Source organism: Leguminivora glycinivorella, chromosome 3 (assembly GCF_023078275.1).
Source record: "Leguminivora glycinivorella isolate SPB_JAAS2020 chromosome 3, LegGlyc_1.1, whole genome shotgun sequence".
In the NCBI taxonomy this organism is placed as follows: Eukaryota; Metazoa; Arthropoda; class Insecta; order Lepidoptera; family Tortricidae; genus Leguminivora; species Leguminivora glycinivorella.
In genome coordinates, this window is record NC_062973.1 from 10102292 (window position 1) to 10124758 (window position 22467).

The 22467-nt window shown below is 36.2% G+C and overlaps 3 protein-coding genes across 11 annotated transcripts in view; 2 read left to right on the plus strand and 1 right to left on the minus strand.

Annotated features, from left to right (window-relative positions):
• LOC125224711 overlaps positions 1-22467 on the minus strand; it is a 41522-nt gene that overhangs the window by 11632 nt on the left and 7423 nt on the right. For all 3 annotated transcript variants that reach the window (XM_048128145.1, XM_048128144.1, XM_048128146.1), the window contains 4 exons: positions 21338-21449; positions 20458-20575; positions 19791-19926; positions 4471-4610 (listed from right to left, as the gene is read on the minus strand). In XM_048128145.1, the coding sequence (XP_047984102.1) occupies positions 4471-4610; positions 19791-19926; positions 20458-20575; positions 21338-21449 (506 nt within the window). The remainder of the gene's footprint in view (positions 1-4470; positions 4611-19790; positions 19927-20457; positions 20576-21337; positions 21450-22467) is intronic.
• Positions 5474-9123, plus strand: LOC125224717. Its single transcript, XM_048128158.1, has 4 exons — positions 5474-5704; positions 6426-6536; positions 6850-6983; positions 7865-9123. Exons 1-4 carry the CDS (start codon positions 5631-5633, stop codon positions 8062-8064), a joined length of 519 nt encoding a protein of 172 aa, XP_047984115.1. The 5' UTR covers positions 5474-5630; the 3' UTR covers positions 8065-9123.
• Positions 9979-15283, plus strand: LOC125224714. 7 transcript variants are annotated; one of them, XM_048128155.1, is made up of 4 exons: positions 9979-10060; positions 11749-11925; positions 12543-12715; positions 13089-15283. In XM_048128155.1, the coding sequence occupies exons 2-4, from the start codon at positions 11852-11854 to the stop codon at positions 13268-13270; spliced, it is 429 nt and encodes a 142-aa protein (XP_047984112.1). In that variant the 5' UTR covers positions 9979-10060; positions 11749-11851; the 3' UTR covers positions 13271-15283. The 7 variants fall into 7 exon arrangements, with proteins under 7 accessions (XP_047984112.1, XP_047984106.1, XP_047984105.1 ...); XM_048128149.1 differs by lacking the exon at positions 9979-10060 and adding an exon at positions 10132-10550 and having other exon boundaries at positions 12543-12703; XM_048128148.1 differs by lacking the exon at positions 9979-10060 and adding an exon at positions 10135-10550.

The window sequence follows — 22467 nt, forward strand, 5'->3', positions numbered from 1 at the left end:
TTGCATCATGGCATGCATTAACATATCTTAGCGGACGCTAGGCGGTTTAGCACAAATTGCGTCCTCGCGCGAGAGTCCATGCATCAAGCACAAAACTACAAGTACTTATGGACTTGCGGACGAGCGCAAGTTGTGCTAGACCGCTAGTTGAGAAATTCTGAAACCTAGAAAGATATAGCAAATGTGACAGTCGTGGTTGCGCCACAGTGGCGTATCTGACAAACAATAGACGTTTTCACATCATCCATCACCTATTCGGAGAGGAGACTTTCCTTCTCCATCTAAATGTCAATTTTCTCTGCTTAGTGGGAAGAAAAATGCACTTTTCTGCGTAAGGACACTTTCCTCTTTTGCATAGAATTTCATCATAGGTGATGTGACTGATAACTTGATAAGCATAAATGAATACTAAACCTATAAATCAATGACTGCTAACACCTGTTTTGAATATTTATTTTGCTTTGCAGAATAGGTATAATCGTGGGCATTGTAACCTACATGCCAATTGGTTTACGTTGTTAATAATTTACTGTTCTCATAAAGTCATCCAAGACGCGTAAAATTGAATTGTGTCTAGACAGTAGGAATCATTTCGTTACTATTTTGAGCACCCTTCCTTTGTAGCTTAGCACACATCATTGCCAATATGAGTCAAAGCTATTATTAGTTAGATATCGTACACATATCGATACGCATCGGTTGTGATGAAGAAAGGCATGAAGTTGTACCACAAAAATACTGTGGAATTATGAGTCACTTTTAGTACTTATTTACCTATTGCAGGTATTTACCTACCTACTACTGGATAAGTTTTTTGACCCAGGTGTACTTATAGAGTTCTTCGAGCCACTTCATTTGGCTCCATTATTGGACCAGATATTTTTGCCTCTTCCTGTAATGTACGTGTAATAAACGGAGTTTCACGCGATTTCGATGTTTATATTAATTTCAGCTACAGGTTCATAACCCGTTTATTAATATTTAATGTTCTCTCTCGCATTGGTACATTTGATTTTAAAATTCATTTTATGATGATCTCACTATTTTTATGGACGAAGTAAACAATAAATTAATTAATTCTAAATCAACTAGACCACTTGATCTCAGTAATTGATCTTGAATGCGCTACTTATACCATTTTGACCAACACATTATCAACATGTAGATACATACTTAACTATGGATATCATTTATCATTTCGCACAGGTTAAGACGATACAGGAGGGGTCAATTCTCCATATAAACGCTCTCGACTATTTCCTTCCTGGTTTTTGAAGATAGAGCTATGATTTTTTCAACACAGATTATTATTATTTTTATCTGTGTCGGACCGTTTTGATTTTTTTTTGTTATTTTTATTTTTAAAAACGCTAGAGCCAATCAAAAATTTCCAAAAACTGCCCTTTTCATTATGGCGCAAAAAAAGGTGTGATTGAAGATTGGTAACAATTTGCCAAAAAACTAAACGGTCCGACACAGATTATTTCATTGTTGTTCTGATTCTCAAATTTTGTTACGATTGCTGAAGTTTTGAAGGAGGAAACAGTCGAGAGCGGAACCTCGATTTGAAAGACACCAATATATTAAACTAGAATCCCCAAATTGAAAGGCATTTCATTTTAGCAGTTTGGTCCTGTAGCGTCTTAAAGAGCTCTAATCATAAATTCTCGAATAGCAACTAATCGCAATAAATTTGCATGTGAACTGAAAAATAGCAGGTTTACCAAAGAATTTAGCATTTTGTATAGATTGCTTACATATTTCCATTCGAATTCCGTTCTAAATTAATCTATGGTATCATAATAGAGCATGCAAATTTATGTTTGGCGTGCAGTGTGTTATATTTTATTTTTCTATTTTCGTTCCTAGTGTTGCTGCTACTTAACCTATTTATAACCGAGTGACTGGCTGGAAGGATTAGCATAGTAATGGATTGCATACCAATGCATAGCAACAGATATCGCTTCTTTTAGAATATATTTTGACAATTAATCATAACTATGAACATTATGAACGTTTTAACGAATGAATAGGGTTACTGCTGTAGACCACCACATTACCCACATAAGTAGGTACAGTCGCGTTTTATTATATCTAGTCTGTGCACGAACACATACGTAGGTTACATAGTATTAGCACAGTATAATAAAGAGTACTATCGTACAGTATGGCCACTCCCGCTCTCCGCTGAAAGTTCCGCCCACCCCCTCTCGGTTACCTCACAGTTACCGCCTGTCAGAAACGCGAACAGTCGACCTGTCATATTTCACTCATACAAGCATAGTACGCGTTCACTTACACGAGCTTAGATTGTGTGCTAGGAACGCGCCTCTTTCATATATTTGATCGCCAGTGTCCGAGGTGTGGTATTAGCGTAACTGTAGATGTAACTGAACACGACTGAATACAGTAAACAAAAGAAAGACTACTGGAAATTATTATTGTTAAGATGATACGGTAGGGGTCAATTCTCCATACAAACGCTCTCGACTATTTCCTCCCTGGTTTTTGACGATAGAGCAATTTTTTGAACACAGATTGTTATAATTTTTATGTGTCGGACCGTTTTGATTTTTTTGATATTCTTATTTTTAAAGACGCTCGAGCCCATCAAAAATTCCCCGTTTTTTAACCGCCTTCCAAATCTCAAGGGAAGGGGTTCTCAATTCGTCTGTATTTTTTTTTAATTTTTTTTTTAATGTTTGTTCCTCGATATCTCCGTCGTTACTGAACCGATTTTGAAATTTTTTTTTTGATTGAATGTATATGCATACAGATTGGTCCCATTTTTCTCAGAACCCAGTTCTGGTGGTGGGATCCTGGAGAAATCGAGGGAACTCCTCAAATCTGAAAGGCATACATATGGTGATTTTTGTGTTTTTAAAGGAACAGCATGCATTTACGTACGGAACAGTGACATTTGGTGCAGTGGAACTCCTGATGATGGTCAGAATGGAACTCCTCAAATCTGAACGGCACACTTATAGTGACTTTGGTATTTTTATAAGAACAGCATGCACTTACGTCCAGAACAGTGACATTTGGTGCAGTGGAACTGCTGATGATGGTCAGAACGGAACACCTCAAATCTGAACGGCACACTTATAGTGACTTTGGTATTTTTATAAGAACAGCATGCACTTACGTCCAGAACAGTGACATTTGGTGCAGTGGAACTGCTGATGAAGAGTGAGCCGCCCCTGGTTAGTTCCGTTCTGATAATCATTCTCATCTGTAAGTAGGTACTTCAGAATCATCCAAATTTCAAAATTGGTTCAGAAATGACGGAGATATCGAATAACAAACATTAAAAAATATACAGACGAATTGATAACATAATCCAACATTTGAAAGTATTTATCACCAGAACCCCAAAGGAAGGCGGTTTTTTTTTCTTAAAATTATGGCTTTATTGATTATGGCGCAAAAAAAGGTGTGGTATTCAAAATTGGTAACAGTCAGCCAAAAAAACTAAACGGTCCGACACAGATTATTTCATTGTTATTCAGATTCTCAAATTTCGTTACGATTGATTAAGTTTTGAAGGAGGAAACAGTCGAGAGCGGAACCTCGATTTCAAAGATTTTTTCGCAATATCTTTTAACTAAGTTGTTCTGTAGGGACAATTTTTTTTCGATAAATCTAGTTAATAATACTAGTATACGTAACTAAAATTCCCAAATTGAAATGGGGGCTCCTTTCCATTTTAGCATTTTTGCTGCCGTAGCCTCTTAACATTAACTAATTAACTATTAGCAAGGTAAAAACATACCTGACTGCAATTGATCTAAATGTTCTGGCAGGAATCATTTCATCATTTCATACTTCATTCACAGTAAGGCTAAACCGCATTAAGTGACGTATTTGATCGTGTGAAAAATACCAAAGGTCAAATACTGCAGGAATTACATGGCGCAAGCTGTTAAGTAATATGTCACCTACTCTGAATAGGTAACTTAGGTATTTATTTCAAGAATTAATTTGAAAGCGAATCCAAATAAAACAATATAATATTACTATTGACGTGTTTTGCTATGCAAAATTTGCATTTTTATGCCAAAAAGTTAGCTTTTAGGGCATAAAAAATAAATATGAATCTTTGTTTTCGGAGGGGTAAGGCAGATATTAAAGGTTTCCAGTTGCAATTCGATTCCCTTAAAACTTTAGTAACTCCAGCGTGCGTAGCCGAATGCACAAACGCTCACGAAACAAAACGCTCGTAGATATCTATCTCTATCGCTCTTGCGTATTGGAGCGACAAAGCCAGACTACCTTTTGCGGCGTTTCGTTTTCGTTTCGCGTCGTAGAAATGACATTCGGCTAAGGGGCCTGCAATTATGCAACATGTTTAAGTTATTTTAGGACACAAAACGTTTGGAAAGGGACAACATAGGTATATATTTTATAAGGCATTCTAGTTTCATGTTATCCTTTTGACAAATGAATGATGGGCAGCATAAGAACGAGTACCTTTTGGAAGATGCCAAGGAGTCTTGTCGTCGTGTTGCCTGCTGCTGTCATCGCTTCTCTCGTGCGACCCACTGATGGAAGCTTTGTGGTCACCACGCGATGTGCTCCAATAGTACCCAACGTATACACATTGGATTCGCCTAAAAACAAAGAAATTACTTGTTAGCTACAATGCTTCCATACGCTTCCCCTTAAGAACTTATTATCTAATTCCACAGGTGTTTGTTTGTGTTAGGTGCATTACGAGTATAAAATGAATAGACTGTGATAAGAATGTCAGAGTTAAGGTTAAGTTCGGACAACAACTTCAACGCAATGTTGCTAGTAGGTACAGTCATCGGCAATAACATTGCACAAAAGAAGACAGCATAAATATCTGACATAATCTTATTTCTAGAGCCATAAGAGCGTGTCAGATATTTATGCAGCCGTCTTTTTGTACGGTGTTATTACCGGTGACTGTACTAAGTACTGTAGCAGACAGGCGGGGATGGCTGTGTTAATCTTCCTGATAAAATAAGAGACAGACTGAACTTAAGGACTGATGGTTTTAATCGCGCGACTGCAATGCAAAACCAAATTAAAACGATTTGGCAACAAAACCAACAGTGCATACATGTCCCATAATCAGTTTGTCGCAATTACGCAGCAGCCTGTTGCTGTTGCAATCGTCATATTAAGGAAGTGATATTTTCAAATATTTGGAACCAAGTCCTAAAATGACAATCATTAGGTAATTAAAACCGAAATAAATTACACATATGAAAGAAAAAGTGACCAAGGAGGATTAGGTAATTTCTCATTTTATGAAATTCATGTAATTTCATGAAAACTAGAGCATATCACCGACACCGAGGCCAAGTTAGGTACATGAATAGAGGGAATTCTATAAACAAATTAAAGGGAAAAGGCATCTAACTGAATCCCCTATATGTGCGTAAATCGTAGTTGACTCACAATTAATATATGATATAAAGGATGGCGGTTAAACAATAACAGCAGTTCACAAAGTGGTTCAAATAAGTATGGTCCTATTAGCATAACCATTATTTGGTGGCAATTAATAATAGGTGCCTTTTAATTTGATCCATTTTTTTACCATTCCTTTAAGGACATTTTTTCTAAATTTTGATTAGTTTTGTGTACACGTACCTACGACAATGGAGGTTGCAGTGTTTTTTGTTTGCATGGCAATAATTGCGCAAATTTACGCTGCGCCGACACCGGAATCAGGGTAAGTTTAGACCTATAGGTATTATGTATACAGCCTTAGAGATAAAATGGCCTTAGATAGGAATGTCATAACAATATGTTGTAGGATAAAAACACAGATGTCATATATACCATAGATCAAGCAAACGTATCTACTTAGCGTGTCAAATGAACTCAGTGAAATCCACTGAGTTGTCCGTCTTTAATCGCAGCTTGCAGCTTTCGGGCGTCAATTTTTGTAAGTTGAAGTCAATCAAAACATAAAAAATGCCTCGTTACGTGATATTCAATTGCAACAACACAAAAATTATGAACAATCAAGAGCCTGAGACATATTTAAAATTACAGGCAAGAAACAACTTCAGTACAAAATTTGACACGCTCGGCCCCTATACAAATAGATGAACTTGTTTCTTCTATATAAATAAAGTTCTGTGGATAAAAAAATCACGTTTATGCTACTATGTGCTCGCAATTTCAGAAAGAAATAGAAGCAGTAATTTAATGCAGAAAATTGTACCTTAACCACTTCCAAAACAGTGCCTGTTGTTGTACAAATTATGTATATCGATAGTTAATTCTAGTTAAAAAACACTATCAAGACCCAATTTTGAATTTGTTGACAATTTTGCATTGCATTTAGCACATTATAAATGTGACATTAGTGTAGGTATATGACGAATAGAGTCGGGTCTTTTATAAACAGTGAATCAAATTTAAATTATACTTAATTTTATTTCCAGATCCATCGCTGACCAAAAGAATGAATTTGAACTACCACCAATGGCTCGTGGAGGGTTTACTATGACATTACACGTCACAGTCTCTACAACTGCAAGTACTAGTAACAAATTGTGAGTTTTTATCATGTCTCATTTCACTTCTTATATTTATGTATTGGTAGTTTTACAGTACAGTAATCATGTTACGAGGTGCGGTCCAAAAGTTTCCGGCTTAAGAAAGAAAAGACTTACTTATTACTTAGTTACAAAACCATCATTATTTTTCGATATGAGTCTCCCTCTATTAAAACGCATGTTTCAGATCTCTTTCAAAGCTTTTCTATCACCTAATTAAAACTCAAGATTTACCCATGTCCTCAAAATGGGCCTAAAACGCACTTTAACATCCGAAAAAAAACAAATTATACATTGTTTATTTTTACAGGAAAGTCAAGATGCTGCCTACAGCAGAGGACGATAATGAACCTATACCGGAATATTGCAAAAACAACAACATTGAAGGCAAACATATTTGCGTCATGCCGAATCAAGAATGGACCAACAGATCGGCAGAAACTCGTAAGTAAAACTTTATATAAATAATAACAAAACAAAAGTTCCTCCGTAGGTATTAGCAACGCTGAACGATTTAGAGCCATCAGGCCAGATAAGTTTCCATTAGCCGGATTTACACAGAGCGTGGCACGTCGCGAGGCAATGCGTGTTATGTAGAAAAATTCAGCAAATAGGCCACAGGGGCACATTTACACGTCACATGTACACATTTAGAAAATATTTAAAATTGAATTTAAATTACAATTGATAGACGTGCCTCGGTCGAGGCACACCTCGGACACTGGCGATCAAATATATGAAAGAGGCTCGTTCCTAGTACACAGTCTAAGCTCGTGTAGGTGAACGCGTACCATGCTTGTATGAGTGAAATATGATAGGTCGACTGTTCTCGTTTTTGACAGGCGGTAACTATGAGGTAACCGAGAGAGGGTGGGTGGCGCTTTCAGCGGGGAGCGGGAGTGGCCATACTGTACGATAGTACTCTTTATTATACTGTGGTCGAGGCATGAGCGCGTTTTGCTCGGCCAAGCAACCTGCCTCAGCCGAGGCACGTCTACATTGGACGTTTGCCGCTTGAGCACATTGCCTCGCGGCGTGCCTCGCTATGTGAGGACCCGGCTATTGGCAACGATTTTGACAGCCTCGCCGGTGCAAATCTCATTTCGACAAACTCCGATGTACGAGTACTTATGACGTGTAGTTAACCCTTGCAGTGGCAGGGCTTGCAAAATTTAACTGAACCTGACTCTAAAAATTAAACGGCTCGGCATTCAGTTTCGCACGTGTGTTCGCAGCTTTATAGTAAACGGTCCTAATTCATACTTTTATTTATAGATTCGTAGCGATTAATAGCGATATTTATATGATATCCCTTTTATTTTCAGAAGAGATCATAGATCAAGTTATAGGCATCACAGCCGACCGCATGGACAATCGCCTCATTCTAGGAGTGGAACTAAATGGGAACAATCATGGCGTCACCTTAATGGACCTGGCAGATTTTGAAAAACTAAAGCACTTTTCGGTCGGAGGTATTAAGGAGATAAAAAAGTTGGAATTTGAGTTTAAACACGAATATCAGTAGTACCTAATGTTAGCCCTAAATTTGAAAAATTCTTATTTTTAAGAAGAAAACAGAACAGTATTACGGTAGATACTGCTACCAGAGCAGAGTGAAACTGGAGATGGGTACTGGTAGGGTATTCTGGAAGACCCGAAGGTCTTGGTCACTCGACACTGACTGTTAAACACAAGGGTCTATCGCGAGGCAAAAAGATTTTGTTTTTAATTATAAATGGGCCTACTCTTAGCCACAGACTAGCCGAAGGCAAAGACGTGGTCTACAATGGAGTGAGCTCGCCCAAAAGATGCCTGTTCACTCCTGATTTGATCAATTTCCTTCACGGTCTCTCTATCGCTCGTACAACTTCGAGCAATAGAGCAAGATAATTAGTGACAAATAGTGATTTTATAAATAATTTGCCTAGTACTTTGATGTTCCTAGTAAATGTATTTAATATTTAGGTAAAGGTGCTTTTCTAGATCTAAACATACCGATTTATAGGCAAAACAATGCACAATGGGTAAAATTAGTACAGATTTAACAAAAGTAACTCTATTAATATACAATATACATACATATATATATTTTATTTTCAGATTTACAATCAGCTCCATTATAAATCTACTAATTTACTGTATTTATTAGCTAATTATAATCGCTTAAAAGTTGTTGTTAACTTTAGTAGGTGTTCAATATCTGCTTAAACATATGATGTCATACAATTTTAAGCCTAATATGTTAGGGGGGCAATAAAATATTCTGTATGTTGTTCTATAAAGCCTTATGACTGACCAACTTACAGGGACAGTATTGATGTAGAGATATAAATATATGTATTTAAGCTCGTAATATGTATATATTAGAATAAATCGAGAAAAAAATGGTATTAAATCCTAGTCACATTAATTTATTTCGTATAACGAAAATGTTGTTTAATGTAGATAATTTATTTTGGTATATACAGATGTTTAGGTTTACAGAAATGAATGGGATAACTGTAAGTGAATGATGATGATTATTTGTTTATATGTAAAGTTAAGAAGATAATGTCGTATGTACTTAATTACGTAACGATTTTTAATAAACAAGAACATTAAATGAACCTGTTTTTATTGAAGAAATACATTAAATCCCACGCGAGAACATAAACCCAATGTAAATAAGTAAGTCTGTATATGTATAATTAGATTTATTAGTAGCAGTTACCTACATGACAATATTTATTTGGGCTTAGTTATAATGACATACTTAAATAATTAAACAACGGGCTCAAATCCTCAAAACGGCGAGGTCAATCCGAGAAGCCTGTGGAGACACCAGGAGGATCCTGCGCTTCTGGGCAGATTTAGGCTGGCTAGACCCCTAGCCGGCAAACACAGCACGCACACGCACAATGGCCTCTTTCCGAGGCTAAGTGCGGAATTCGGAGCCCATAACCATAACATAACATAACATAGCCTTTATTTCCATAACCATATTCAAAAAGATTTTTGAGATTTATTTTTACAGCCAAAAGAGGTAGACAAGTTTTATTAACCAGTGTAATGTGCACATTAAACTGGTTAATAAAACATGTAAGTACTTATACGAATGAGTTGCTAAGGAGCGACATCATAAGGTGGTGTGTCAGTCTTCTTCATTTACTAGTCTGATTTTGTAGTTCAAAGGCATCTAATATGCTCGTAAGCATATAGTTAACATACCTACTTACTTACGCCTTTTTATTTTGATTTATAATGTCTAAATATAAATTGATCGGTTTCACATTTAGGAGAAGTATTGGTGTGTGTTGGAATGTAACTCACACCACAGCTTGCGGCTACGGAACACTGCACACATTGAAAAACGTTTACGGTGTCGTCTCGCCGTAGGTAGGTAGTAGGTACATACATCTCTCTCACAAGCATAACCTTTCATATCGAGACCGCGTCTAATCCATTCATCTTACTCCCACACGACTATTAACATACGAACTGACGGATCCAAAGTCGTCAGGGACGGAGAACTCCTAGATCAAGTAAATGTCTATAATTTAAACCTTACTAGAGAGGTGAATAGCGCACAGCGGTGTTTCGTCACAACGAAATGAACTTGGTATTTCACAGCGAAGGCTGCCGTGTAGTTAGTAAGATTTAGTTATCATGATCAGGTAAAGAAGTGTGCGCGTGTACGCGCGAAGCTCACAGCATTCTTTAATAAGAAGAATTTACCTGCAAAACATCTTAGTCAATACAGTGCAGTGATAAGTGATAGTGTAAAAATATTCGTAGTACGAGCGACCGGGTATGTGAGATGACGCGATAACTGTTAACAACGGTGTGTGCATGTGTTGTTTATTTTCAATATTACGTCATCGTGTTAATGAAAACCATCTTTAGGCTTGGAATTTTAAGCACTGTACCGTTCTTCATCGATAGTATCGTGTATAAATCAGTTCAGTTCTGTTCTCAGTTTAGTGTTAACAAGTGTTTGAAGATGTTGAAAGCATGCTGGGATTGTTGGACAGGGTACGCAATAAAATTTAAATAATTGTTAAATACATACCTAATTAATCAATAGATATGGCCTCAACCCCAATATCATTAAATAAATAATAAAAACACAAGTTAATATAAAGTATTTCATTAAAAATAAAAATAATTACTTAATATTAGGCAATAGGTAAAAGAGTTAGTCCAAAATAAGTTGGCAACGATTTAAACAGTATTGCCGGTGCAAATGTTATTTTAAACGCCAAACTTCGATTGAAATTATAACGTTTACCTACTTAACAATTGCAAAGGCGGAACCTACTTTTATCGTGGAGCCGGTTCCTGCCTATTCATTTCGACCTTTTTCTTTTTTATAAACCAAAGTAGGTATTGTACACTTGCTTTATTGTAAGAAATATAAAAGCAGGTACAAAGTTATAAGATAAACCTTACAGGGCCCGTGATAGACCGATTAGGTAGTCAGCTAGTAGCAGTAGTAGTACACTTCTTAATTAACACGTTCGACGCCGGTGACACAGCGTCTGTGATCAAAAAATCCTTACTCCTATGCCATTGACACATGTGTGTTTTAATTTATGAGCCTTTTTGTTGCCAAATTTCAAATTAAATAAAAAATGATTGAACATACAGTTATGTTATTCAAAATTAAGTAATGGTTAGGTAATTACAACATCAATTCATGGTTTTATTTTATATGTATAACGCCGTAAAATCCATTTAATATAATAAAGCAATACTAAATACATATAAAGGCGCCCAATTTAAAAACGTAGAGATGAAGGTTTAATTTTCAAAGAAAATTTGAATGAACGCCATTTTTAGTGCCTAGATTCGGTTCACGGCCTATAAATAGGTAACTCAAACTTTTTAAAGATTGCTTTCCTCATAACAACAAAAATTTCCAGACGTGACCCAAATGTCAATGTCAACGTCAAAGATGCGTCAGAGTAATCGTCTCTCTTCAAGGTTATTATTTTGGACAACAAACGAGAATTGAATAATAATGTATGAAATGAAAGTGAATCATATTTTATGTAGACTGCGTTGATCCTCAATTGATAGTAAATGCTTGTTATCTTTATAACTATAATAAGTGACACTTGAATCAATATCTGATAGCTCGGCTTTCATGACTTATCGATAAATTCCTAGATATTTTATAAAATAACCTGTTCTTAAAGATAACAGACTAAAATAGTAATTATTTATTTAGAAGCGGTGTGGAGAATGGGCGTGGTGACGGCGTGTATGGCACTCAGTTGAATGGAGGCAGTGAGAGTGTTCCCCTGCGGCCGGCGCGATCGACAGAACGAAACATGTTTGTGATTCCACGGGCGCTGAGCGCCGGAGATTCCATGGAGGTCTCCTGCACTATCAATGATCCAAATAGGTATGCATCATTTTTAAGACGGCCTAATTTAATTTAATACTAGTAGTACTAGTACCCATACAGTTTTAAAGTAGGTAGTACCTACTTGTGATTTAATACTAAAGTGGGAAAGATAGTAATTATTCTCCTTCTCCAAACTTGATAAGTTGAGATATTAGAAACTATCAAGATTTATTTGGCATTTTTAATTAATTACAAGATACTGCAAAAGATAAAACTGAATAATATCTTTAAACTGCAATTTAAGATGGAAGGACTAAAACTGTATTTCATGTAACATAATTTATCTTTATAATGACTAAGTATCTATTGTATTGTAAGCAGTGATTTTTCTTGTTTTTGCATCCTGAGTACATTTAATTCTATTATATTTTAAAAATACATTTGAACTAGCCTGCTACTATACCAATCAAGGACTACCCCTCTGTGCCACAACCACTGTGTGAATTATCCATGGTTTTGGAAATATCTGTAGTTAACATCTAATCCAGTCGCCAAAAGGATTTAGTAAATGTGAAGATTTGATGTAAATATGGCTCTCCCCTAAAATTCCTTTAAATTATGGCCCCTAATGAAAAAAAATTGCCCCCCACTGATCTAACCTATTTTACTTCCAGATTCACTGCCAATTTGTTGACAGGATCACCCAGACCAGATAGTAATAACATAGCCTGTCAAATAGACAGCGATTTCCAGAGAAATGAGGTAGCAATCAGAGTCATAGAAAATGGTCAGCAAGCCATACCAGAATCGGAACAGGTCAAAGGCGAAGCCAATGGTATGATGTCAGGTATTTATGTCTTTTAACTTTACTATTAATGCTCTATTCTAATGGACAAACGGTATGTCTATTTTTTTTAATGTGAATTTAATTATTACCTTATGTCCTTTCATGGGTCTTAATATCTATCTTCATGTGAAGGAGTTTCATCTTAATCAGTTCAATGGTTTAAGTGAGACAAACTAACACATAAAAAGAGGATATTTACATTAATATCATTTATTCCTAATTCTTATCCATTCCAAGATTTAACCAGTTAAGAATTCTGCATATAAACAAGAATGGAAGGGTATAAAGCGAATAGTTTTGCTAACTGTACATAATTACTAAAAAGGAAAGTGAAATAAATTCTTACATTTTAACTTTTATTGTTTTGTTACAGGTTCCTCAGAAGTATTGCTAGAATTCAAATTCGATGGAGGCTATGGAAGAACTAATTTGGAAATGTATATCAACAGATCATTTTTAGATGTTCTTGAATTGAAACATGATGTTGAAAAAATTACATTTTTGGAAATGTTAGGAGATGTGAAGGTTACCGGACTAAATTTCAAGTTTGCTTAAAAATCTTGTACATAATGTTTATTGTATGCATATGTTGTTGTTATTGCTTATATTTGTGCAACTTTAAAAATAATTATAGCATATCTTGTAATGTACAAATTACTGTTCGAGTGCATAATAGTTGCGTCTTTTCATCACAAAAAGGTTGAAGCATGAGAATGCTTTAAACTTTTATAGCACGAGAATGCTACAAACTTTTTTATAATTACAATCCTTAAAGGTTGTGTCAGAATTGACAACTGCCATTAAATTAACTATACTCTGAAATGCTTACTTATTTGTAGGTGGTAGTTATCAATCCCACGGATGCTTGTTTTAATTATTATAGTGATGACGCAATTGTCAATAATTTATGTGAATTATTTATTTATACTAAATTAAGTATTTAAGTTGCAATTATTACTGTAATTTATTTACCAGTAGCTTTCATTTTATTTTACTTAGTTTTGTAAGAATTAGTAATTGAATTTGATATGATACATAATAATTAATAAGATTAATAAATGATACAAAAGAAATTCGTTAAATATGTTAAACTTCAAACACAGAGCCGAACTAACGAAGGATTACGATCACGATCTCGACATGACGCAACAAAAATAAGACAGTGATTGACTGATTGTTATGAAATTAGAAATCTATTTTCATTCAATTCAAATTATTACCATTGTAGGTGCATGGTCGAATAGTCATAGCTAAATGAAATTACGAGACATAGGGTCTGGGGCACCGACATCAGACGACGGTCAAACTAATTTAGTCTTGGCGCTCATAAGGTTAATTATTTTGGCCCATTGTTCTGCATGTTATAGGTAACAGTTCTTAACCCTTTTCAAGTCCCGTAAAATTTATAAAGCTATCGGGAAATGTGACTTATCTAAATGAACCCTCCTCAACGTGAGTGTGATTGATTGATTGGAATATATTTGGAGTTTTTTGGGAAAATGTTAGCTTAGCAGACCGTTGTGAACCATATAGAATGGTATGAAGGTATACACACCATCAATAGTGTAGCCGGTTGTAACTGACTCGTGCCTTGTCCTTTGAGCTAGACGGCCTTCACACACACATACACATTTCTGGATAGAACTTCGTGTTTCGGATACGATCAATGATGACGTTCTCTATCAGCCAGACGATTTATGATTTTAAATGTCAGTAGCTAATGATTTGTAAATGCATATTTTATTTTATGTTCTAGTACATACGTTTTAATTGCTTGTAATGTAACTCTGTGTATAGATAGATATTTTTATAAGTTATAAGCCACTGACAGTTACTAAGTGTTAAATCTGTTAATAAATCTGTCCTGTGTAGTATTACCCACTTATGTGGAACTGTGTTTTTCTAAACAATCGATTTGCAAACACAAATGAGCGATATCTATTCTGTCCCACCGCACATGGTAATTAATTATTAGTAACATTTGAAATTCAATAGTTTACCCGTAATTATTAGTAACATTTGAAATTCAATAGTTTACCTGTATTCGTGTTTTCCTAGGACTTGCATAATGTGTACTAATTATACCTAATGTTCAATTGTTAAGAAAACAATATACTATGGTAGAGTCAGTCAGGTTAGGGCGCTATCTGATACTTTAGCGAAAATGATGGTACTTTTTGCTTGGTTAGGGCACATTATTCCTTGAAATAGAAGCATTTAGTATATCACTAATCTGTGTACGTGTTAATACTGTGCCTTACATGTTAGTATTATCTATAGATTAAGCTGTAACTGTAATGTTTGCACTAGCAGGAAATACTAGTGTTTACACCTTATGCCTAGCCTTTACATAAACATTGATAAAATATAACATTTCAAATAGTTTGTCAACACGCCCATGTTGGTAATGAAACACGATTGCAAAAAACAAAGAATAATATTTGAAATAGATTGTCAATGCCAATAGCCGGGTCTACACAGCGAGGCACGTCGCGAGGCAATTTCCTCGCGCAGCAAATGTGTTGTGCAGGTAGACTTGCCTCGGCCGAGGCAGTGTGCAATGGGTGCGTCTAGCCAAATACTATGTAAACTCTACGAGTTAATACGTGCAGCTCGGTGCCAAAGTTGGCAACAGGCACACTAGCGCTCCTAGCGGCATGAGTTGATCAAAATAGTTTAGTTTCATACAGCATAAAATTAAAAAAAATTACAAATTCTTATTTTTTTGTTTTATTCCGTCTAAAAATGTTAAAGTAGATCAAGTAATAGCATTTTCTATTTTAATTTACTCAAATAAAAGTCTGAACAACTACTTTGATCAACTCGAACCGCTAGATGGCGCTAGTAAAATTGTTGCCGCTCAATTGTATGGGAAACGTCAGAAGCTGCACGTATTATAGTATATAGTATTTGGTCTAGCTCGGCCTGGCGATTACGATTCGTTACAACCAAATTTTATAATACCATTTAATTTGAATGTCGCAATGTTAAAACGGATTAGTAGTAAAATATCTAAAATTACAAAAATACCAATTCTCAGAACATCAAAATACTAAAATGACATTGGCCTATTACATTCCAATATCCGAAATGTATTAGTTTCATAATAACCAAAATTCAAAATGACACTTTCTCAGAATACTTACCTAAAATTTTATGTAAATAAATAAATTTAATGTGCATTATATTGTGTTTTATTATGCATTGCACTGTGTTTTATTATTAACTTTACTATTCATTTAGTTAATTAATGCTAATTATTTATGAAAAACTGTAAAAATACAGTTTTCATGGAAACTAAATTTTAGGCATTTTGAGAAAGTAAAGGTTTGGTTTTAAGTTCATTTGACTTTTAGACATTTTGGGAATACGGTAATTAGAGAAGTAGGTTTAGTCATTTAAAATTTTAGACATTATGAGACTAATCTGTTTTAGCATTGCAACGTTTTAGGTATATGGTATTATAAAATTTGGTTGTAACGAACCGTAATCGGCCTAGCAACGTGCCTCGGCTGAGGCAAGTCTACATTGAACGTTGCCGCGTGCTCACGCGTGCGTACCTTGCTTCGCGACGTGCCGCGCTGTGTGGACCCGGCTAAACAATAGTTCTTGCACTCAACTTTTTTTTTAAACATTTGCTTGTAACTTTAATGTATGTATTACTTAGGCCCACTTGCACCAATCAGTTAACTCAGGGTTAGTGGGCTGTCATCTGTCAAATTCCATACAAAATGGTGGGTTTACCCTGCATTTTAGTTGGTGCTAGTGGCCCTTACTATATCAATTAGTTGTGTTGTGATATTCTGTTTGTTGTGTCTTGCGGTATTCAGTATTATTATTTATATGTTAATATTGTAAATATAATAATTTTGGTATTTCATTTAGGAAATTGCAACTATTCAGCTTCAGCAGTTTATGTAGTAGGCATATGTAAGTCGATGTTTATGAAAATTATGAATATTTTTTTGGAATTTATGTCCCAATAGCTCGCATCACAACGATATTTGTAAATAAATATTTGTCATACACATGTAACAATGTGTTTTATTGAAGCAATCTTTAGCGACCCACAGTAAGTAAAAAATTTGCCGATGAAATTTGAACAAATGGTATTCGAAAACAGGGCTGAATTTCTTGTTTGAAATCGAACGAAACAAAACAAAAGCAACTCCATTCTAAGGGCCGGTTGCATCAAACCGTCTGTCACCGTTAAAGCGTTCGTTAAATTTTATTGTATGGGAAGTTCCATTGTCTGTCAAATGTGATTGACGCAACTGGCCCTTAATAAAAAATATTTAACTTTATATTATATTTCATTGGAGGTATTTTTGTACTAGTATTAGGACATTGGACCCCAAGAGGTTCCACGCCGCCGCACTATGGGACTGGGACGAAACGGCCAAAAAGAGAACATTCGCAGTTTTTCCCGAAACACCTGAGTCCTGGGGCCCGTTTCTAGAAAGGTACAAGCCTTGTATTACAAGTACGCGAACTGTCAAATCGTATGGGTTGTCATGGAAACACACTTGTAATACAAGGCTTGTGCCTTTCGAGAAACGGGCCCCTGGAAACATTTGTTTTGTTTTTGAAGAAAGGCCAGCTCAGGTCAGGCGCACCTTAAACAGCCGAGTGTATGAGGAATGTAATGACTAATGAAAGCGAAAGATCAGGATTATGGTCTTAGGCTCTCAGCATTATTAATATTATTATTTAGCTTTGTTCTCACACATCCTATATTTATGTTACTACATTATTTTGTTATTGTAAATTGATGTGTGATCCCTTGAGGGTAAAGCCTCCTCCATCTTCCATTTGATTTTGTTTTCCGCAATATGCTCCCAATTATTTCCTGCGGTTTCTATGATGCCATCATTTCATCTTTTTCTTCGTTTCCCTCTGTTCATTCTCCCATGAGCATGGCTCTCACCTCTCAGCATATCCCTCCGAAAAACAGGCATGAGTGACTATTTGTGCAATGTATGTACAGTCACGCTCAATTACAAGTATACAGTTACACGATCATAAATATTTGAGCACGACTGTACCTAATACCTATTTATTCGATAGATCTTGTACGGTAGAGTGGCATGCTGATCATGCTTTAGTCTAAGTATTATCCTTATTAACTCTGAGAAGTTTGTTGTTTACTATGCATGCGATTCGGGAAATAACACACATAAATAGTAGCATTGACGTAAATGATTCGCTTATCTTAATTCATATTCAGGACGCCAGTTTATGAATGAATTAGTTGACAGTTTATAACAATTTTCCGGGAAATATAGTCGTATGTAACATATTGCGGTTTAGCTATAGCAAGTAATAAATTTAAGGATAGGTACTCTATAAGGTCTCCAAAAATAACTATTATTATAAGCGATTAGTTACAACCTCAACTCAATTATCATTTATTACCGCACCAGTGCGGTAAGATAATAAAAACCCTATAAAGTACGTGTGTAATATCTAGTTATCACTTATCAGTTACGAGCTTAAAAGCGGTTGAATAAGTTCCACGTCTGTAGATGCAATTAAGGTCGTATATATATTGGGTTGGTAAGAAAGTAATGAGCGATCGATTGAATTCCACATAAAATTTTTGAGAGAGTTCTAGAATCTTCTATGGTCGAAAGTATATAAAGGGCGAGTCGCACAGTTTCTCGTCAGTCATTCACTAGCTGTCGCCGAGCTAATATAAGGAAGAAAATGGACGAATTAAAAGTGCATGTAAGGCATTGCTTACTATATGAATTTCAGTCTGGCCATTCAGCCGCCGAAGCAGTGCGTAATATATGTCAGCGTGTTGCTCCTGAAGTTGTGTCTGAGGCCACGGCGAAACGATGGTTCCAGCGGTTTCGTAGTGGCGACTTTTCATTATCAGATCAACCTAAGTCTGGTCGACCGGTGAAGATTGATGTAGCCAAATTAAAAACCTTAATTGAAGGAGATCCGAGGCTAACGAGTCGTACTCTTGCTACCGAGTTAGGCTGCTCTCATGTCACCATAGAAACACATTTACACGTGTTGGGAAAAAACTACAAATACAGTGTTTGGATACCGCACGAACTTGATAGAGATCAACTAAATCGCCGTGCCGATATCTGCATACAACTTCTGTCTTTTCGCCGCACATTCAACTGGTTGGACCATCTTATCACTGGAGATGGAAAATGGGTCTTATATATAAATCACACACGCAAACGTCAGTGGCTAGCTCCAAACGAAAAAGGAATAGAGGCACCAAAAACAGAGCCTCACCCGAAAAAAGTTATGCTGTCCGTTTGGTGGGATATTCATGGTATTATTCACTGGGAACTCCTACCAAGTGGAATGACTGTTACCGCATCAGTATACTGTAATCAGCTTGAAAATTTAAACCAAAAAATCTGTCAGAATCGTTAACAGCATGCTAAAGTTTTTTTCTTACACGACAATGCTCGCCCACACATTGCAAAAGTGACTCGGCTAAAGCTATTGGAGCTAGGTTGGAAAGTGATACCTCATCCACCGTACTCTCCAGACTTGGCACCTACGGATTACGCATTGTTCAGATCGCTAAGCAATGCCTTGAATGAAAAAAAGTTCGATGATCAAGCCCATCTACGACAGTACATAGCTGAGTTTTTTGAATCTAAACCTAAGAACTTCTTCGCCGATGCTATTCATTCTTTACCAGAACGATGGAGACAAGTAGTAGATAACGAAGGCCGTTATATTTTTGATAAATGATTAAAATAATAAATTAAATAAAAATTACAATATTGGTTATGATTTGCTCATTACTTTTTTACCAACCCAATATATTTTTTGCACTTTGGATGCATTCATATCTTTGTTACCGCCTGTCATAAACGCGAACAGTCGACCTGTCATATTTCACTCATACAAGCATAGTACGCGTTCACCTACACGATCTTAGATTGTGTGCTAGGAACGTGCCTCTTTCATAATATTTGATCGCCAGTGTCCGAGGTGTGACGAAATCCGGACGTTACCGCGACTACGGTACCAACTAGGCCAGATAATAAAGACCAGACGACTCGTCAAATAAAGAGTGTTAAAATAATAGACTTACCAACAGTCGTATACCGCACGAAAGTCTCTTGATTATCCATCATGGCGTCCACGGCTTGCTTTTCGCAGTACAGTGCGGTTATTATGGCTATGCTGGGCTGTCGCGATGAACATAACGTCGGCATTTGTTTCACCACCTAAATAAGACACATACATAATTAGGACAGTTCATTATTGTACGGAAAGCGGAAGGTGAGCTTTAACCTATTAACCGCTTTGAAGTTTTCACCGAACCGTGCTCGTGTCGCCGGCGGTAATACGAAGTTATACGAAGATTTGTCTTATTTATTAGACCTCGGCGAAATGAGCCGTATATTGTTTGTCTTATACCTATATCGGACTACGGCGGCGCGGTTATCCTAAACGATCAACATAATGTATGGAAAATGGCATAACGGTGCAGTAAAAGCTGATTTGGCACTTTTAAAACTTTCCGTGGTCACGTAAAACAACCGGACGATTTATAAGGCTGAGAGATCTTTTTGACGCCACGTCAACGTTTATCTTATTGGAATTTGCACGAAGGTTGATATTGGGCAGTAGCCAAGCGCTTTAATTGACGTCTTGGGCAGGCAAAATGTTCAATTGTATGCTACGCGTTGAGTTCACCTCGCCTTTACGAAAGCCAGCGAGAGTCAATAAGTTCTTCACCATACAGTTTTGGTTACCTGTGTATCAACGCTGTGCTGCCGAATGTATAGTCCGTCGGACATGGCCCGTGTGAGGCCTTTCTCTTCTAGTGCCTCCAGGGCGTCTTTTACTTCTGCTTTCGACCATTTTCCTGCCCTGTAAGAATATAATTTTGAGATATATCTTAACAGAACGTGCCAATGCCAAACAAATACAAAAAAAAATGCACAAGTATTTTGCGTGTCAATGCAAGTTTAATACAGCATGATGATTATAATAGTATACAACCAGCAGCGACATCTAGTAGCATTAATGAACATTACGAAGACCAAGTGATGACATTGTATTGAATGATAGGAAAACTCAATTAAATCGGAGGTAATCTTGCCCTCCATAGATGGCGCTATTATTAAATTACTGATTTCCTGTTTGTGGGTATGCAATACTGATGCATTTAGCATTTGACGACCGGTCTGGCGCAGTCGGTAGTGACCCTGCCTGCTAAGCCGCGGTCCTGGGTTCGAATCCCGGTAAGGGCATTTATTTGTGTGATGAGCACAGATATTTGTTCCTGAGTCATGGATATTTTCTATGTATATAAGTATGTATTTATCTAAATATGTATGTATATCGTCGCTTAGCACCCATAGTACAAGCTTTGCTTAGTTTGGGGCTAAGTTGATCTGTGTAAGGTGTCCCCAATATTTATTTATTTATTTATTTATTTACAGATTTTATACACACTGACATACTTCGCACATAGAAAAAAGACGTTAAAATGTTGAAATGATGCTCGAATAGTTGTCAATTTTACAAATTATTATAGATGTGCCAAAGTAGAAGGAACAGTATAATAAAGAGTCGTTTTGTTTAATAGCTGGTATATGTATTACTTTCATAAATATAAACGATACTTACGTGATGAAATCATCCACAGTCAAAGGGTTGGGGTAAGCATTCTCAATCATATCCAATACCCTCTGTTCAGATATTACTGGCGTTTGGTTTGCCGCACTTTCTTCTATAAACGCTGAAAAATAGATTCACATATTAGTAAATTTAGGATTTGATCAAGTGAATATAACATGATTCGTGGTGTTGTCGCTACATATACTATACTGAACTCTATAAAGGTAGACCTAAAATACGTACTAGCTATTGTCAATCAATCTATCCTCCGCATTTCTGAAGTTTTTATAAGAACAAATTTTAAACTATGCTACGGAATGGGAATAAAATAGGTTTGAAATTAAATAAGTAAATAAAGGTTTTTCTTAGGGTATATCGATATCGATGGACGAAATCGTGAAGGTCTCATACCAGTCTCAGTCCCAGATACTGCTTAAAGTATTAAGAATGATTATTTTATTTTATTTATCCATACTTATATTATAGATGGGAAAGTGTGTGTGTGTGTGTGTGTCTGTTTGTTTGTCTGTCATTCACGGGAAAATGGAGTGACTAATTGACGTGATTTTTTAAGTGGAAATAGTTGAAGGGATGGAGAGTGACATAGGCTACTTTTTGTCTCTTTCTAACCCCCACTGCAACTTTCCAATTTAACGCGAGCGAAACCGCGGGCAAAAGCTAGTTTAACAATAAATCAGGCAACAAGAAATCAGTTCAACTGCGTGGATTTCCTTCGACTTTCATCGAATATCAACTGTGTGTCAATATTCGACGACAGAAGACATCGTAAGGAAATCCACCCAATGAAAGGCCTAGGTTGGAAGTTTAGACACAAATTACATTCGTTTTAAAAGGTCCTACGCATATTCATAGGCTCCTTTAGAATGAATAACTATGTTTAAGATGAGATGTATGCGCAACGTTGCGTAAACGTAGCGCTCAAGAACAAAAGAACAATAATAAAAAAATGTTTAAGGATTCTGTCACTGGCAGTTTCTACAACTAGGTATCGCAACAGTACGTACGTATAACATCTCTTTCAGTTTTTCATCTTGACTTATTACTACAGTGCACATGATTCCTAATGTTATGTGAGTGGTAGCTCTTCTAGGCCACCTACTTTAACAGATCAAGAACTA

Coding starts and splice junctions, on each gene's coding strand:
- LOC125224717 (XM_048128158.1), top strand. CDS start 5,631: ATGGAGGTTGCAGTGTTTTTTGTTTGCATGGCAATAATTGCGCAAATT. Junction 5,705..6,425: donor GCGCCGACACCGGAATCAGG/GTAAGTTTAGAC, acceptor TTTTATTTCCAG/ATCCATCGCTGACCAAAAGA. Junction 6,537..6,849: donor GCAAGTACTAGTAACAAATT/GTGAGTTTTTAT, acceptor TTATTTTTACAG/GAAAGTCAAGATGCTGCCTA.
- LOC125224714 (XM_048128148.1), top strand. CDS start 10,405: ATGAAAACCATCTTTAGGCTTGGAATTTTAAGCACTGTACCGTTCTTC. Junction 10,551..11,748: donor TGCTGGGATTGTTGGACAGG/GTACGCAATAAA, acceptor TTATTTATTTAG/AAGCGGTGTGGAGAATGGGC. Junction 12,716..13,088: donor AGCCAATGGTATGATGTCAG/GTATTTATGTCT, acceptor GTTTTGTTACAG/GTTCCTCAGAAGTATTGCTA.